The 17,333-nt window shown below is 40.5% G+C and overlaps 2 protein-coding genes and 1 long non-coding RNA gene across 3 annotated transcripts in view; 2 read left to right on the forward strand and 1 right to left on the reverse strand.

Moving 5' to 3' along the window:
* Positions 1-3,369: 3,369 nt before the first annotated feature.
* Positions 3,370-7,844, forward strand: TMCO2 (transmembrane and coiled-coil domains 2). Its single transcript, XM_006757973.2, has 2 exons — positions 3,370-4,948; positions 7,444-7,844. Exons 1-2 carry the CDS (start codon positions 4,709-4,711, stop codon positions 7,756-7,758), a joined length of 555 nt encoding a protein of 184 aa, XP_006758036.1. The 5' UTR covers positions 3,370-4,708; the 3' UTR covers positions 7,759-7,844.
* Positions 7,419-10,922, reverse strand: LOC107182161. Its single transcript, XR_001512885.1, has 2 exons — positions 10,521-10,922; positions 7,419-7,575 (listed from the first exon to the last, which is right to left on the reverse strand). It is a non-coding gene; the product is annotated as an uncharacterized LOC107182161 (long non-coding RNA).
* Positions 10,923-10,991: 69 nt separating this feature from the next.
* The window catches only part of ZMPSTE24 (zinc metallopeptidase STE24), a 32,795-nt gene continuing 26,453 nt past the window's right edge, over positions 10,992-17,333 (forward strand). Inside the window, exons 1-2 of the mRNA XM_006757974.1 lie at positions 10,992-11,272; positions 13,080-13,226. Of these exons, the coding sequence (XP_006758037.1) occupies positions 11,150-11,272; positions 13,080-13,226 (270 nt within the window). The 5' untranslated portion in view covers positions 10,992-11,149. The remainder of the gene's footprint in view (positions 11,273-13,079; positions 13,227-17,333) is intronic.

Raw genomic sequence — 17,333 nt, forward strand, 5'->3', positions numbered from 1 at the left:
ATGGCCCACGTGTCTGAATAATACAGGCTTGATAGCGTTCAGGTGCATGTAGTTGAGTAGGATCGAAACCTTCTTGACCACACCCTTACTTTGCCTCGTGGAATCTGGCTATAAATAAAGACACCCATGGCGCTGTCACTAGCTCTCCATCAGAGAGGACAGTGTCCCACCCAGACCCAGCTTTTATTCTCTTGTCTGTCTTTTCTCAATCCTTCACTGCCCCCTCTCAGGGTCACCGAACCTGGCTGAGCTGGCATGGCACATAAGGTGCCCAATGGGCTGAGTGTGCCGTGGGAAACAACTGATGGCCATATTTTTTTAATTCCTCATACTAGAGATTTTTAACCAGGAACAAGAGAAAACTGCTAATTTGCTTAAGACTAAACTATTCAGCCACACCTAAATCCCACCCACTGGAAGGACCAAGTGAGTCCCCTTGCAATGGAACCAAACCCTAATATTCAGAATCCAATTAAAAATTTGCTTCAAGTACTTAGGATCAAATGGTTGATCCTAACATTTCCTATTCTAGTTGGAGCAGCTTGCTTCAGTTGATTTTTATTGAAAACTTTTGTATTAGAAGCAGCATGTGTGACTATATGAGAATACAGAAAGCCAAAGGGTTATATTTGTAGCTTTTAGGTACCATTATTTTTCTTGATGTCTCTGGGACTTATTCCAGAGTTGGAAATACTGACTTTGTTTTCAAAGCCTTTTTCAATATAAAAATGATAGGTAGAAATAGAGGGTGCCAAGTACTTTCATTCTTTTTATCCAGATTTCTCTTGCTTCAGTGTCTCCCCATGTTCATCACACCTGTATGGTGTTAAAGAGAGGGTGGAAAACAATGGGAAGAAAGTTTCTGATTAGCTTTCCTAGGGATTCCATCCCCAATGTATCCTTTCTCAGTCCCAGATTGCCTACTTCAGAGTTGCACTGCCAAAGATATAGTCTTAGAGGACAGATTTAGTCATTAACCAAATAAATACTTAAGTACACACTTATTTAAAGATAGTTTCGGATGCTTTGGATGTAAAAATACCAAAGTAAGTTCATCAAAGCATCTGCTGTTGTGGAACTTCAATGTGAAGGCTGGGATAGCTTAAACACTGTTAAAGTGTGGCAGTAGGCCAGCAGCATGGGCATCACCTAGGAGCTTGTTAGAAATGTAGAATGTCCAGAATTTCTGGATCAAATCTGCATTTTAACAATATCTTCAGATTATTCATAGGCACAGAAAAGTCCTAGGAGCAATGGACTAGAGTACAAAGTGGGATGTTCTATGAGAATTCAGGATAATTAACACCTTTTTTTAGCACTTGACATAAAATTACCTTGTTGAATGTTTGTAACTCCATGAAGTTGGTACTGTTATCCTTATTTGATAGGCAAAAGCTTTAGAGTTGAAGGGTCTTGCCTAGCCAATAAAAACTAGAAAGAGGTGGAACCTAGTTTCCAATCTTTTCTGATTGGATGAATATCAGAGAGGGGTACTTGCATGCAGGAAGTAAGATGTAAAGTTGCAGGTGGTAAAGTACCCAAAATACCAAAGTTCTCAGTGTATTGTTTGGGAAAGTGAATAGTGGGAAATAAAGTTTGAAGTGTAAGTAAAAGCCAGGTTCTGCAACTCCAACTCCAGCCATATGTCCAGTATTGACATTTCCTCATGTGAGGGAAGAGATGGAAAACTGGTGCGTATTATTTCTGTAACATGTAACCTGTGAAAAGGTCAACTTAAAGAATCTAAAAGTCAGAAAAATTGCTCCGTCCCGTCCTTCCCACCTCCCACCCCACAGTTGACTGATGCCTTCTGGCTTTGTACTACAGATTCGGGGCAACACTCCTCTTACATAAAGCTGAGTCTAGAAAGAGTATCTGCAGGAATAGATTGTGACAGACTGCATTTAGAGGTCTGAACCTTACTTTGAGGAAGGTAACCAGGATAGTCACATTAATCTGTCAACCTGTATTTGGTATGTTTAGCTTGGAAAAGAAAAGACAGGAGGCACAGGAAAGTTACAGCCAAATATTTACAAAGCACATACCATCACTAGCTCCTGGGGATAAGAGTGTTGAACATGACATGGTGAGTTTCCTGCATCACGGAGATTGTAGTTTAGTAAGGAAGATAGACATTAAATGAAATACTAAAAGTGGTTAAGTGAAAGTGCTGCAATAGAAGCTTTACCTGTGATGGGAACCAAAGAGAGGACAGGAAAAGCTTCTTTGAGGAAGTGGTGTTTAAACAGAAATTCAAAGAATTAATAGGAGTTAGCCAGAGAGGATAATCCAATTATGTGCAAAGGCTTTGTGGTGCAACAGCTTGGTATGGTAGTGACATTTGCAAGTCTAGTTGAAAGAAAAAGTGGGAAAGGGAAAGGAGAGGGTTGGATAGTTAAGCAGGAACCAGGTATTTTAGTGCCTTATAACCCATGTTCTAGATTTCAGATTTTGTTTGAAAGTCAACCTATTGAAGGCTCAAAAGTAAACCTTGCATATGTCATAAGTTGCCATGTGTAAGTAAAAAAAGCCCTAATAGGGCATAGGCATGATGTTGAAAACTACTAAATAGACACAACCGTGTGATGGCTGGTTGGCTAGGTGAATGGATGACACTAAAGGTGGGCTGACATAAATTCTTGGTCATTGGAGTTGTTCAGGTATCCAAGTGGGAAATCAAACAAATGGGTTTTTTGGCCTAGATTCTCTTTGAGACATCATATATTATTGAGATTTACAATACCTTGTATTTGATCATAAATATCACTACAAATAATAGTTGCCCTTATCTATATTTATAGCATGGTACTTTCACACAAATTATCAAATTCTCATTACAGCTCCTCAAGGTAGGAATAACTCCCACTTTACAAATGCAGAATTGAGTCCCAGATTAATAGCTTTCCCAAGGTAACAAGGTTAGTGAATAGTTGAACCCAGATCCATTATACTCTCAAAGACCTCATAACAGCTACTAGTATAAACAGAGTTTCTATACAAACTAGTACACAAATATGGTAATTAATAGGCATTTGATGAGTGAACAATTTAGTCTGGAATAGATATCTGGAATTCTTCTAGGGGGACTTTGCATTCACTTAAAAATATTTTAATATGTGCTATGTGCCAAGCACTAGGGATAAAGTAGTCAATAAAATGGACATGGTCCCTGTCTTTCTTGAATTTACAATAGATGAGAAAAACCTGTATTACACCAAAAATGACACAAATCACTATGGTCGTGTTAAGTGCTTTGAAAGTAAAGTACTAGGTGCATTGTAACGGGGGTCTAATTGAGTGTGGGGAGTCTTACATTATTCAGCTGTCACATCCCTATCTTTCTCCAAAAAGTTTCTGGTTATTCTCTGATTTCTTACCTATGTTTTTAACCTGTTATAGTCAAATCCCAAGCCTTTTCTGAGTAACTTTAGCCCTTACTAAAAAGGATTCTGGCTACAGTCAATTGCTAGCAGACTATGGGCTTAACATCCATAGCAGTCACTCCTAAATTATTTCTCCCCAACACAAGTACTATATTTCCAACAGCATTGTAGACTCCATTTTCTGGAAGTGTCTCTGACACCTCCAGCAACTTATCATACCTCCTCTTCCTGGAAGAACAAAACAGTTATTCCTTCCCCACCCAGCTTCCCTATCCCTGTTGTTTCAGTCAACCACAGTGAACAACTTGGAGTAGCACCAGACAATAATTTCTAAAAATCATTCATCATAACTGATCCTTTCTTGCCTTATTGTGCCCCTCCCCACTTGGTGCAAACTCTCCTGTATTCTTGCTGTGTGTGAACTATCTTTTTCCATGTAAGCTTTTGGGGAACAGATCATACATTCTATATTTTCATATCACCTTGCTGAGAAGATAGGTACTAATCAGTAAATAACTGATTTGATAACACCAAATAGATTATAGTGCAACATGCTGTTTACAAAAGTGTTTAGAAAATGATACCATTTTTTCCCCTAATATAAATTGTTGAGGTGGAATGCCCTTCTGTAAAAAGATAAGCAAAATGAGGATCAAATGTGAAAAGTCTTCCTAAAGATCACAATTTCTTAAACAATTATAACACATGGAAAAAGGGGATGCTACAAAATGATCCAGTTATGATCTCTCTCCACATTTACCAGGTAAACTATTTACTCTTTAGTAAAGCCCTCTCTAAATCCTGTCTTCTCAGATGTCCACGTAGTCTCAATCGTCTCATTTTTCATGTGAAAATATTGTGCATTCAATGGATTGTTGGAAATTATCTATACACTGTCGAAGAAGGTAACCACTAGCCACACATGGTTTCTTAAATTTAATTAAAATTAAATAAAATGTAAAATTCAGTTCCTCTGCCACAGTATACACATTCCAAGTGACTAGTAGCTACCATATTGGACAGGATGTATTTCCATCTTTGTAGAAAGTTCTATTGGACAGTGCTGTGCTAGAGCTAGGACTTGTCAAGATCAAAGAAAACAAATATGACCAAACTGAAAACGCAGGCCAGTCAGTACCTGGTTGGTTTTGAGTGAGAAGGTTCACTGGGTGAATGGGAAGCAAGCGGATTTTGGGGACGGTGACATCACAAAGCTCAGCTCACAGGGGCTCTAGAACACGGGGCTCCCAGGCCACTTTCCTTCACTCATATCTAGGGTCCTGAAGACGCTGAACATGTAGCTCTGGAGCTGCTGTCTTATTAAAATGCCAACATCTTCACCTTCATCTTCTATCTGGGACATCATAGATTATGCCTCTCTGAGCGCAATATGGAATTGGCTCCAAGCAACTTTCCTGGGACAGACTAGTGTGGCTCAGCAAACAAATCTGGGGCTAATAGATAATCTTGCTCCGGTTCTGCAAGTTGCCTTCGGGATTTTCTTTCTTATTTTCTTGGCAGTAGGACTATATGCCTTATGGAAACGAAGTGTTCGGTCAATTCAGGTTATACTCTTTTGTTAGAGAAATTTAAATAGTTATACATTGAAAGCTGATTAATTCTTTCCCCATATTGCTACCATTTTGTCTTAAGACCATGCAGATGGGCAAGGGTGAACTCGTCTCTGAAGGTTTTTTAGTTGGTTGAAACTAAATTATCCTTAAAAACTCCCCCCAATTAGGTTTTGAGCATTAAAATGCTTTCTCACAATTGTCTTTGGCTTGTCTTATAGCAGTGGTTCTCAACCTTCCTAATGCCACGACCCTTAAATACAGTTCTTCATGTTGTGGTGACCCCCAACCATAAAATTATTTTCGTTGCTACTTCATAACTGTAATTTTGCTACTGTTATGAATCATAATGTAAATATCTGGTATGCAGGATGTATTTTCATTGTTACAAATTGAACATAATTAAAGCATAGTGATTAATCACAAAAACAGTATGTAATTATATATGTGTTTTCCGATGGTCTTAGGCGACCCCTGTGAAAGGGTCATTAGACCGTTGCCTTATAGTAAAGTAGATCAAACAAGTTCACAACCTGAAAAGGCAGTCTTACCCCCAAATTTATATATTTATTTATTTATAAATGTTTTTATTGGTTTCAGAGAGTAAGGGAGGAGAGATAGAAACATCAATGATGATCGAGAATCATTGATTGGCTGCCCTCTGCACAACCCCCACTGGGGACTGAGCCCACAGCCCAGTCATGTGCACTGACCTAGAAGGAACTGTTACACCTGGTTCATGAGTAGACGCTCAAACACTGAGCAACACCAGCTGGGCACCCCCAAATTTATTTGATCACTGATTCATCTTTGAGTATCTACTGTATGCCAGGCGCCATTCGGGGTAGCTTTTCTAGAATAGGCACCGCGAGTATAACTAGGATCTTGGGTTCTTACTTGCCATTGCTTTGTACCTGATGAGGCATGAATAGTCAGTCATTTAGTCATCCTGGTGTTTTCATTATTTCCTTGTTTTAACAAGATAGGGTTCCATAAGTATACAGTGGCTCTTTTTGGTAAGAGGAGTATAATTGGCTGGGATTATGAGAAACATTTAGGATTTTACATATTTCTGTGTAATCACCTAAAATAATACCTATATTTACAATATAGTCAAAATGCTTTGAGAGTTCCAACAATTTCATGATATGAAATTATTTTCATATGGAAAACAAAAGTGAGGTGAACTGAGGTTCAGTGGAAATGAAAGCAGATAGGGTTTTTAAAAAGACTGTCTTAAAGAGTGACTGGTTTACTTGGCAAATGCTAAACGAAATTTTTACCAAATCATTTTACAGCATGTCACTACTGTTGAGGAACCATGGTCATACGCATTCTTTAATCTTTCAAACCCTGCATGGTGGGCAGGGCAGGGATTATCATCTATAGGTGAGGATATTTGGTTATCACCTACCCACGTTGACAGAGACCAGAAAAGCTGAGATTTGAACCCAACTTTTAGGATTCAAATTCAATTCTTTTCCAAAATCTCATTTAACATAACCTGACTTAAATCCCAATATGGATATGTATGTATATACATATTCACATACACACATTATAATCAGATAATACAAGGCAAAAAACCAAACTCTTATCTGTAGTTCTGAGTTCTGCTCTTATATGGTTAATGCTTAGCTCAACCAGAAAAACGAATTTACAGCCCTCCACAAACCTCAGCCAAGAAAAAGCGGTAGTGTAACAGAATGGTAAATAGCACGGGTGCTGAAGTTGACTGCTGGGGCTTAAGTTTTGGTTCCACCACTTGCTGTGTGACCAAGAGCAATCACTTAGCCTCTAAGCCCATTTCCTTAACTGTAAGATGGGTTTGCTAACAGTGCCTTCCTCAGGGTTGTTGTGAGGATTGAAGGAGTTACTACTGTATAGATAAAGCTTAGCACATAAATATCCAATAAGCAAGTAGTGCTGGTATTATAAGGAAAAAAGATTGTTTGTTTTTTATTCTGGCAGGAATCTGTCTTGGTAGAGTAAAAGTTTTTGCCATGACCAGGAAATCCAGTTTTTTAGACCACTGTGTCCTGAATATACATGTAAGTCTGAATTCCTGGATTCCAGTACTGGTTCTACCATTTCCAAGTATATGACCTTGGACAATGACAGGGTCCAAAATGGAAGGTAACAAAATGGCTATTCAGTTGTGTGTTTTTTGTTTTTTACATAATTAGGTCACGCACAGGCAAGGAAACTCGTAGCAAAGAGCCCTGCATGTGGCAAACTTTCGGCAAAGGGTATCTATTTTATAATCTTTATTAAGTAAATGCAAATAATAATCCCTGACCTGCCTACTACTCTATTTTGTGGTGAAAATCAAAAGATGAAATAGGGGCAAAGATGTTTTGATAAACAAGGCTTGGAAAAGAAATGAGGGATTATTGTTACCATTGTTTTTGTTTTATTCTGCATCTATAGTAAACTGGCATTTCACGTGAATAAACAAGTAACGTTCAACTTCTGTTGTTTTCTTTTAGAGTCTGTTGTTGTTTGTAATCACACTCTACAAACTTTACAAGAAAGGCTCAGAGTTTTTGGAGGCTTTGCTGGTCAACCCAGAAGGGACTCGTCTCCCAATGCAAGACAAAAGTATCCTCCTGTCCTTGGGTCTGCAAGAGAAAATTTTGAAACAACTTCAGATGGTGGAAAGCAAAGTGAAGAACCTGGAGGGGATGATAATTTCTCAAAAACCTGCCACGAAGAGGGATTGCTCCTCTGAGCCCTACTGCAGCTGCTCCGACTGCCAGAGTCCCTTGCCCACATCAGGGTTTACTTCCACATCTGAAATCTGATGGACTCCAGTCTTTCCCAGACAAGCGCCGTTTCCCTTATGTGTGCAGTGGTGTACCAATAAAGGTAGAGAACTGTATTGAAATTACCCTACAAAGCCTGGCTCTCTATTCAGTCGGGCCCAACTTTTTCTTGTGTGTTGGGGTAATATTGGGAAGGGTGGTGGTTTAAAATGTCTCTGGGATTGTGGTGCCTGCTCAGCAGGCTGGAGACCCGAATCTAGGGATTGGGAAAAGAAGGGAGAGTGGTCATGGATATGGCCTTCAGCTCCATACCAAAAAGGTTGGGTTGAATATAATAAACAGCAAGAATGTGCCGTTGAAGGGCGATGCTGTGGACTGTCCTGTAGAGGTAGGCTGGCCCTTGTGCTGGTCTTGGGTATGAACTATTTGGCCCAGGAGATTCCCTGCATTAATTACTCAGAAGTGGGCAAGAGTTGGGGTGGACATAAAGGAGACTATTTAACTTTATCCATCTTTTGCTGATACTTCCTCTGTGCTGAGCAGTGTGGTAATTCTTGGGAATCTGTCCCGAGTGTTTCAGGAGCTCTCAGTTTGGCTGGCTGGACAGGTAATTTCAGAACTTGACTTTAGGGGAACTCTCATGTGAATCCAGTTTGGCAGCGCCTTGGCACACTCAGTTGGTTAAAGCATCATCCCAATGTGCCAAGGTTGCAGGTTTGGTCCCGGTCAGGGCACATACAAGGATCAACACTATGACACAATTTCACAAGTATGGGGAGATGGTAGCTAATCTTTATTGGGCAAGCCAGGCACATTGCTACGATATTTACATGATTTTTCTTATTTGGTCCTCACAATATGAGGAAGCAAATACTATTATTCTCATTTTACTGGTCGGAAACTGATGGACAGAGAGGTTAAGCAACTTGCTAACATATGGTACAGCTATGACCAGGACTCAAGCAGCCTGACTAAATGTGCACTCTTAGCCACAAAGTTTGGAGCTTCTGTGAGATTTTAGACCAACTGCAGCAGGCTGGCTGGACCTAGACAGATGAAGACAAGAAGACTGAAGAGGGCGTAGCAATGACAGACCAAGGGAGAGAGAATTTTGAAAAAGTGTTTATCCCCTCATATTTTAAGTTAATATCTAAGTTTTCATCATTCATTTAAATGGTTGCAATGGAGTCCTAGCTGGTTTGGCTCAGTGGATAGAGTGTGGGCCTGTGGATTGAAGGGTCCCGGGTTCGATTCCGGTCAAGGGCACGTATCACAGTCGCAGGCTCCTACCAGGCCTAGGCCCTGGTCGGGCCTCATGCAGGAGGCAACCAATCAATGTGTTTCTCTCACAGTGATATTTCTGTCTTTCCTCTCTCTTCTCTCTCTAAAAATCAATGGAAAATATCCTCGATGAAAAAAGAAAGTAGTTGTAATGCATGTAAATTCTGGCAAATTATAAATAATGACAATTTAAGATAAAATTGTAAAATTACTTTTGATAATGTATCCAACAGAATCCACATAACAACTGAATAACCACTATCATCCATTTAAAAATTACACAAATAAGCTCTTTAATATTTATCATTTCTACATTTTCTTTTATCATTTCTAATTTACATTTATATTCCACTTCCCCATTAAATATTATCAGAAAGTAACTTTTTGTTAGTAAAACCTTTAATTGATCCTTGTTTGAGATAAAAATATGTACCTATTAGGAGTAGAATTTTTTTAATGTTCCTGTAATTGTATGAGTCTATGTATTAGAATTCTTTGAATTGACTAATCATTATAATTATCATTACAATTAATGATTAAAAATCTGTGCAAAATGATACGATTACATTTAATAATACATAAACATAAAATGTAAAACACTACTGGAAAAGTATTTCTCAGTGAGATGGATGGGGCTTCCTCACCAATTAATATATGTGTCTGAATGACTACTTATTACTAATAGATTCATTTTTTTGTTTTTGTAGATATAGTGCTGAGAAATATTACTCCACAAATAGGAATGCTAGTTTTCTAATAGGCATGTCAATCAATTCTTTAACTTCCTTCTCAGTTATATACCACAAATCAAATACTGTCCCTTCATTAGCTGACAGTTCAATTAGGTCCACCACTAATTTTGTTGAAAGCAAAGAACTGAAAACATTTTGACTTGCAAAACAATTTGTTATCCTGTCATTAGAGACCATCACTTTCTCGAGTGACATTTAATTATGTAATTACTCTCATTTAGAAGCATTTCGGAAAAGTTGGGAAATTCAAGATAGTGTTAATTTCCACACATCTTTAGCACTACAATTTCACTGTAATTTAAATATATATTAGTTGCAGATTTAGCTCAATTCATTGTAAATAATAATTATGCACAGTAGCAATGCCACTCTGTCAATCCAAGTAACCAAGTCAGATTTATCTTCGGTCAGGAAATATTTCACTTGTCAAGTCAAACCACTGTGTTAACAGGCGTCCCCGTGACCACATTTCACTCCTGAATTCCAAGACAGACATGGCACTGTGCTTTGATCGGAGTTTGTCCCTACATCACGGTAGGCCCTTCCACTTTGCTCCAGGGCACTCTCTCTCTCAGGCAAAATGCCGCCTTGGACTCGCCTGAGGTGGAAGAGGCGAAATTTGGAATGAAAATCTCATCACTACCGCCCATTCTCTAACACGCCAGAATTCAGAATACCCCGACGCAGGCCGAAACACGGCACTTACAACACCTATAGCCTCTCTGTTGATTATCCCTTTAGTCTGAAGGTATCCCGGGATGAACATACCACAATCCGAATAGCATTAGTTAGAGGAATGGCCTCTAAAGGCTGAGACGTCCGCTCCTGCCTGGTTCTTCCCAGCTACTTCGGGGCGGGAGCGGCGGTCCCCTCTGCCTTAGTGCCCGCTCGGCCCCCTACCAGTGGGCTGGTCCTGGCGGGGAAAGACGGCTCAGGTCGCGGCCCAGCAGGGCAAGCCCCGAAGCGAAGAGATGCAGCTGCGGATCTGGAAGCTAGAAAGCAGCGTCAGAGGGAAGCCGGAAGCCTCGGCCGGCCCTCGGCCAGGAGCTAAAGGGAAAACATGGTGTGCAGCTCAGCGTGACCAGGTCGCGGGCCGGAGCTGGGGTTGGCGGAGGCCGGAACGCGGCGTCAGGGTTTCAGTTCTCCTCGAGTAGGGAGGGAGGGAAGCGGAACGGTCCTTTTCCGGCAGAAACGAGGCGGACCAAAGAGGCGTGGGCACGGGGAAGAGTATCTGTGTAACACTGTCGGCGGGGCGCTGGGCGTGGGATGGGGGTGGCTGTCGGAGCCGGGGCGCTCGGAAGGGACGGAAATAGCTGTAACACCGACGGGGCGCTCTGAGGGGACGGTGTTGGTGTGGCACTGTTGCACGCTTCAGAAGCCGGCCGAACCCGGTGGCCATGGGGATGTGGGCGTCGCTGGACCCCATGTGGGAGATGCCGGCCGAGAAGCGTATCTTTGGGGCCGTGCTGCTCTTCTCCTGGACCGTGTATCTCTGGGAGACCTTCCTAGCACAGCGGCAGGTGAGCCTACAGAGCGCAGCTAATGCCGACGCCCGGCCAGCCCTAGGCCAGCCATGGCCTCACCCCAAGCCCCTAAATGAGGCTGCAGCCCCAGCACCCAGCCTCGACCCTCTTGCGTCCCTACTGAGCCTCCTCATTTGGCCCGATGGTGGGATTGGCCTTGAGAGGACCCGGGGCCTTGGGCACGTTTTCCACAACGTGATGGAGGGACTCGGGCGGGTTAGGGCCTGGAAGGGAAAGCAGCCTTACACCTGCCCCACGGCTTCCTTAAGCTCCCCGGGGGGCTGATCTTTGTGATCTATGGCAGCGACCCATAAGCCTTCGAAGGGAAGATCCTAATATTTCAGATTCACGACTTCCTCATGACCTTTTTACAGTCATGCTCAACCATAGAATCAGGAAACCATTTTCTGAAAATAAATCCTTCCGAGGGCCCGAACTCTTTTTCCTTAAAAAATAAAGTTGGGTGTGTTTTTTTTGCCCGAAGAACAATCTTTCTTGTTTTTATCAAAAGCTTCTTTATTATTTTTGTTTAAGCAATTAAAACAGTAAAGTAGACATGAAAGCTACTTAGCAGTTCCCGGGCAATGATCATAACAGCTTGATGGACTAGAGATCTGAACTTTTAAATGGGCTAGATTTTAAGTTTAGTTGACTGCTTTATTGCCATCTCTCACCGCTGGTTTGCTTTACCTACATTCTTCTGTGTTGTTGCTGAATTGTGTCAGCCAGGATGGCTATGAAAACCTTTCTTTTCTTGAGCATTACAGTCTTTTTCCTTTGCAAATTTCTTCTCTCATTTGACATTCTGCATGAATCTTTAAATTGGGAAATTTAATTCTTCTATATCTGTCAGTGTTTGGGTTATATCTTGATCTCTTCTTTCAATCCAGAATATTCAAAGAGGCATTAATATGAATAGCATTAGTTTCTCTGACCTAATAGCTCTTTGCATAGCTTCATTAGTTCAGTCTTGTTCGCCTAGAGAAGGTACTTTGTAGAAAGGAAGCTCACAATATGTAGTATCCAAATTGGGGATGGGTTTGGAACATCTCTCTGTCTTACTTTAATAATAAGCCTATTTCAGTAACTACTTTTCTATAGTGTCTTCTTTACTCAGTTATGCTTTCATGTAGTGCCTTTTAATGAGGGTTTGGTAAAATGCATAACAATAAATAGAGAAGCCATTTGTCGTAAAACCACTGTAGAAGATACTGTCCATTATATTGTTTGGTATCTGTTCCTTGTATTATGTCCCATGGGCTTAAAGTATCTTTTAGCATTTGGTTTAATGAGAAAATTTGTCTTCCTTGAAGCCCTGATAATGTTTGTATCTGTTATTCCTCAAATTTCCCTCAATTTGGCTGCTTGGACCAAATTTAGTTACTAGCCACAATATCTGTTAATACTCATGGTTAGCCTATTTGGTTCCTTGTCCTTCCCATGAATTTGTTTTCTGTATTATAGGATATATGTTATACCTGAAATGAATGGTATCATTTGTGAAGTTACAGTTTTGGTTTACATATGCAAGCTGAAGTATGATAACAATCCTGATTTTAATCTTACATAGTCAACTAGCCTCAGATTCTCTTGTTCTTTTACTTTTCTGCACAGTTGTTTTAGTAGACAATGTGCTTGATCAAATACATTATTTGTGATGTATGTATGTAATTCAACAGGCTTATGTGACAAATTAACATTATAAACCATTCAATGTTTGATCATAAATGACTAGTGTAATAAATAATGAGTTGGTTTGACTGTTTCATTAAAGTGTTTTGTTTTTTTTTTCAAAATATTTCAGAGACGGATATATAAAACAACAACTCATGTACCAATGGAATTAGGACAGATCATAGATTCAGAAACGTTTGAGAAATCTCGACTGTATCAGCTGGATAAAAGTACCTTCAGCTTCTGGTCAGGACTCTATTCAGAGATTGAAGGCACTGTGAGTAATTTACTTCTTGAAGAGACTATCAAATTGTTTAATACTTTTTAAAATGTATTTTTTTATTGATTTAAGGGAAGAAGGGAGGGAGAGAGAGACAGAGGGAAAAATCAATGAGAGTGAATCATTGATCGACTGCCTCCTGGGATCGAGCCCACGCCCTGGGCATGTGCCCTGACCGGGAATCAAACCCAGTGACCCCCTGGTTCATAGGTCGACGCTCAACCACTGAGCCATGCTGGCTGGGCTGTTTAATGCTTTGTAATGTTTGTTTTCCTTTTTATATTTTTGTAATATAAATACATCTACAGATCCGAGAATTTTTTTTCTGATCTTTGTTATTGATAGAATAGGTGTGAAGCAAAAGAGGCAAAAATGTAACTGTTATGGTTTCAATTATATGTGGAATCTAATGAAAAAAATAAACTAACAAACAAAATAGAAACAGACTCATAGATACTCATAAAGAACAGACTGACAGCTGTCAGAGGGGTAGGGGTTTATGGTGCTGGGTAGTAGCTTGATGGTTACCGTTGGTGACATGGGAGTGGTTCAGTTTGCTAGATGATAGAGGTAGGGAGAGTACAAACAGAATGAGAGCTCTGTAATCTGCTGTGGCTCAAGCTAGAAGCAGTACTGATGGGCGCAAGGTGGGAACAGTAATAGTCATTATAATAGTTGTATGGGGAGCCCTGACTGGTTTGGCTCAGTGGATATGGCGTCGGCCTGCGGATTGAAGGGTCCCGGGTTTGATTCCGGTCAAGGGCATGTACCTTGGTTGCAGGCTGAATCCCCAGTGTGGGGCGTGCAGGAGGCAGCTGATCGATGTTTTTCGGTCTCATCGAATGTTTCTAACTCTATCCCTTCCTCTCTGTAAAAAATCAATAAAATATATTTTAAAAAAATAGTTGTATGGGTAGTGATTTTTCATTTCGTATATTGTTTTCATATTTATTGTTTCATTTGATGTTTATAACAGTCTCTGTGGTAGAAAGTATAGGCATTATTCACTTTTTATGGCTAAGAAAGTGAAGGCTCAGAGAAATTAAATGGCTTGCCCATTTAATGGCTAAGTAACACTAGTAAATGGGAGAATGGGTTTCAAACGCTGCTCTTCTGAGTCTTTAAAATTACATTGAAGAAACCACTCTTGAAACTCTAGGGACTGTAACATGAATGTGCTGTTTCCTGGGGGAATTAGCAGCTACATTTGGCATGAGATAGGGAGCATTTTGTGTTACTTTGAAATCCTGTTCTGTTTGAAAACAAGTTCATTAATTCCTGTTTTGTGTTGATTAAAATCAGTAGGCTTATATGCTTTAGTACAAAGATTAGCTTAGACTTTTTTTCTTGCCTTGGTATTTTTTACCTGAGGGAATATAAGCAGAGGCCTTGTGTACCCACAGGTGCCACTGTTCCCACATAGGTGACAGCCCCCAGAGAGGAAATGCCCAGCCTCTCTGAGACACTCCTCACATCTCATAGATGTCAGTAAGGAGCCCTCTCAAGAATGGAATGGCTGAGGAGTAGTGTAGGGCAGAGTAGAAAAGTTCAAATTGTTGCTTCTTTTAATTTCTCTGTGTTTTGGGGTGAGTAGTTTAGTCTCTTTGAGCCTCATTTTCCTCCTCTTTAAGATGAGAAGTAGATAGATATTAAACCATGTCGCACATGGTTTATGGCAGGGACTCGTAAGATAATGTAAATGTAGCACTTAGTACAGTGCTTCACACAGCAATTACTTAGTCATTGGGTTTCTTTAGGCAAATTACTTCAACCTCTCTGAGTTTCAGTTGCCTGGTTTATAAAACAGAGATGACTGTGCTCTTGCCCCACCTGCTTTTCAAAACTTCAGTGAAATAATTATAAAAGCACTGGACTTATTATTGCTGAGATCATTAGTTCTTTTTATAGGATATCCCAGGAGCATGCTCGGAGAGTATCAGTATAGAGAAAGTTTACTGTTCACTGTACTTTGTTTTTCATTCCACAGAGTATACTAAACAAGGTTGCAACAGCAGTACCCCAATGCATTCATAGATGCACTCAAAGTTCTTATTAAAGCTACCCTTGGTACTTACGGAAAAGCTGGACTTTTAATTATAAGTGTTTCAGCCCTTCACCAAAGGCATTATAAATCCTTAATTTTGTATTATTTATTAGTATTGAAAATAGGATGAAAGAAATGCCATCCCAAATCGATTAATTCAACAAGTAGAACATATACCATGCATTGATGCCAAAGCATGTCTTTTGGGAAAATAGGGTTTACACCTATGATTGAGTTAGTTATTGTAAAGTGGAAATAGCTGGACATAGAGCTAAGGGAGCCTTTAAAAGCAATTTATTAAAACGGTGTTTTTCACATTTGGGTGTACATCAGATTTATCTGGAGACTGCTGGGCCCCATTTCCAGTTTCTGATTCAATAGTTCTGGGGTAGAGTCTGAGAATTTGCATTTCTAACATATTCCCTGGTGATGCTACTGTCCAGAGGTCATATTTGAGATCCCTGGTATTAAACCAACCCAGTATATTTGTAAAAACCTAAAAGATGGATGGGATCAACTGTGAGTGAGATTGTGGGGAAACAGGAACACGCAGGTAATGCTGGGAGCATAATTTGGTATAAATACTTTAGAGAACAGCTGATAATCCTGAATAACGTTAAAACTCACCAAGGATGGATCTAAAAAAATGTAGAGTGTAAAAGGCAGGTTGTATCGCATGATGTCATTTATATACATTCTTAAAAAGCATGTATAAACCATGATATTATTTATAGATTCATAGATAAAAATGCAAAGTAGATTGGGAGGATACCCATAAACTATATATTATAATAACTCAAACCCTCAGAGCACAAGGAACTGGTGAGATATTGTGCTTCTAACCAAAAAGTGTGATTGATCATTGTACTCCTGAGACTCCACAGAAAGAAACAATGAATTGATGCCTCTTGACCAAATGAGTTTCACAAACTTGTATCTGTGTTTCTTCAGCATGTATTCTCAGATTTTAAGAGCTTCCTCACTCAAATGTTCAAGTGATTTAGTGAATATCTGTATTCACTTTATCTGCCCAAGACAAAGGGTGTGCTGAGAAAGGGGCCTCCTATGAAACCTGACTCCTACCTCAGGATTCACCTTCTTACCTGGAGAAGGTACAGAGATTCCATTCTGTCCCAATTTGATAAGTGGACAGGACTCTCCACTTATACCGATACTAATACTTTGTCCTGGCTAAAGAGTTGGGGTTTGTTTGTTTTTGTTTGTTGTTGTTTGTGTGTGTGTGTGTGTGTGTGTGTTTTGTTTGTTTTTGTTTTTTTTTAGGAAAAGCCAGTTATGGAGCCATAAAGCCTGGTTCAATCCATTTCTGTCACTCAGTAGCAGTGGGATTTTGGACAATTGCTTAGCCATTCTAAGCTTGTTTCCTGATTCAGAAAGCCTTTGCTATGGTCTTGGCAAAAGTTTTTGGGGTTTTTTTAAATATATTTTTATTGATTTCAGAGAGGAAAGGAGAGGGAGAGAGAGATAGAAACATCAGCGATGAGAGAGAAAATCATTGATCAGCTGCCTCCTGAATGCCCCATACTGGGGATCGAGCCTGCAAACTAGGCGTGTGCCCATGACCAGAATCGAACCTGGGACCCTTCAGTCCGCAGGTCAACACTCTATCCACTGAGCCAAACCAGCTAGGGCTTCTTTTTCTTTAAACAGCTTTATTAAGATACTAGAGACCCAATGCACGAAATTCGTGCAAGAGTAGACCTTTGCAGCCATGGCGGCTTTCTAGATCCCTCCCTCGCAGCCCCTTTGGCTGCCTGGATCCCTCCCTCACAGCCACATCCAGAAAAACGTCCAGAAGGATGTCCAGTCTAATTAGAATATTACACTTTTATTATTATAGACTAGAGGCCCGGTGCACAAAAATTTGTGCACTCGGGGGAAGGGGGGGGTCCCTCAGCCCGGCCTGTGCCCTCTCGCAGTCTGGGACCCCTCGGGAGATAACGACCTGCTGGCTTAGGACTGCTCCCAGGTGACAGAGGGCAGGCCCAATCCCTAGGTGCAGCCCCTGGTCGGGCTCAGAGCAGAGACGATTGGGGAGTTGG

This window comes from Myotis davidii, unplaced genomic scaffold, assembly GCF_000327345.1.
Source record: "Myotis davidii unplaced genomic scaffold, ASM32734v1 scaffold1815, whole genome shotgun sequence".
NCBI classification, from domain to species: Eukaryota; Metazoa; Chordata; class Mammalia; order Chiroptera; family Vespertilionidae; genus Myotis; species Myotis davidii.

Coding starts and splice junctions, on each gene's coding strand:
- TMCO2 (XM_006757973.2), top strand. CDS start 4,709: ATGCCAACATCTTCACCTTCATCTTCTATCTGGGACATCATAGATTAT. Junction 4,949..7,443: donor GAAGTGTTCGGTCAATTCAG/GTTATACTCTTT, acceptor GTTTTCTTTTAG/AGTCTGTTGTTGTTTGTAAT.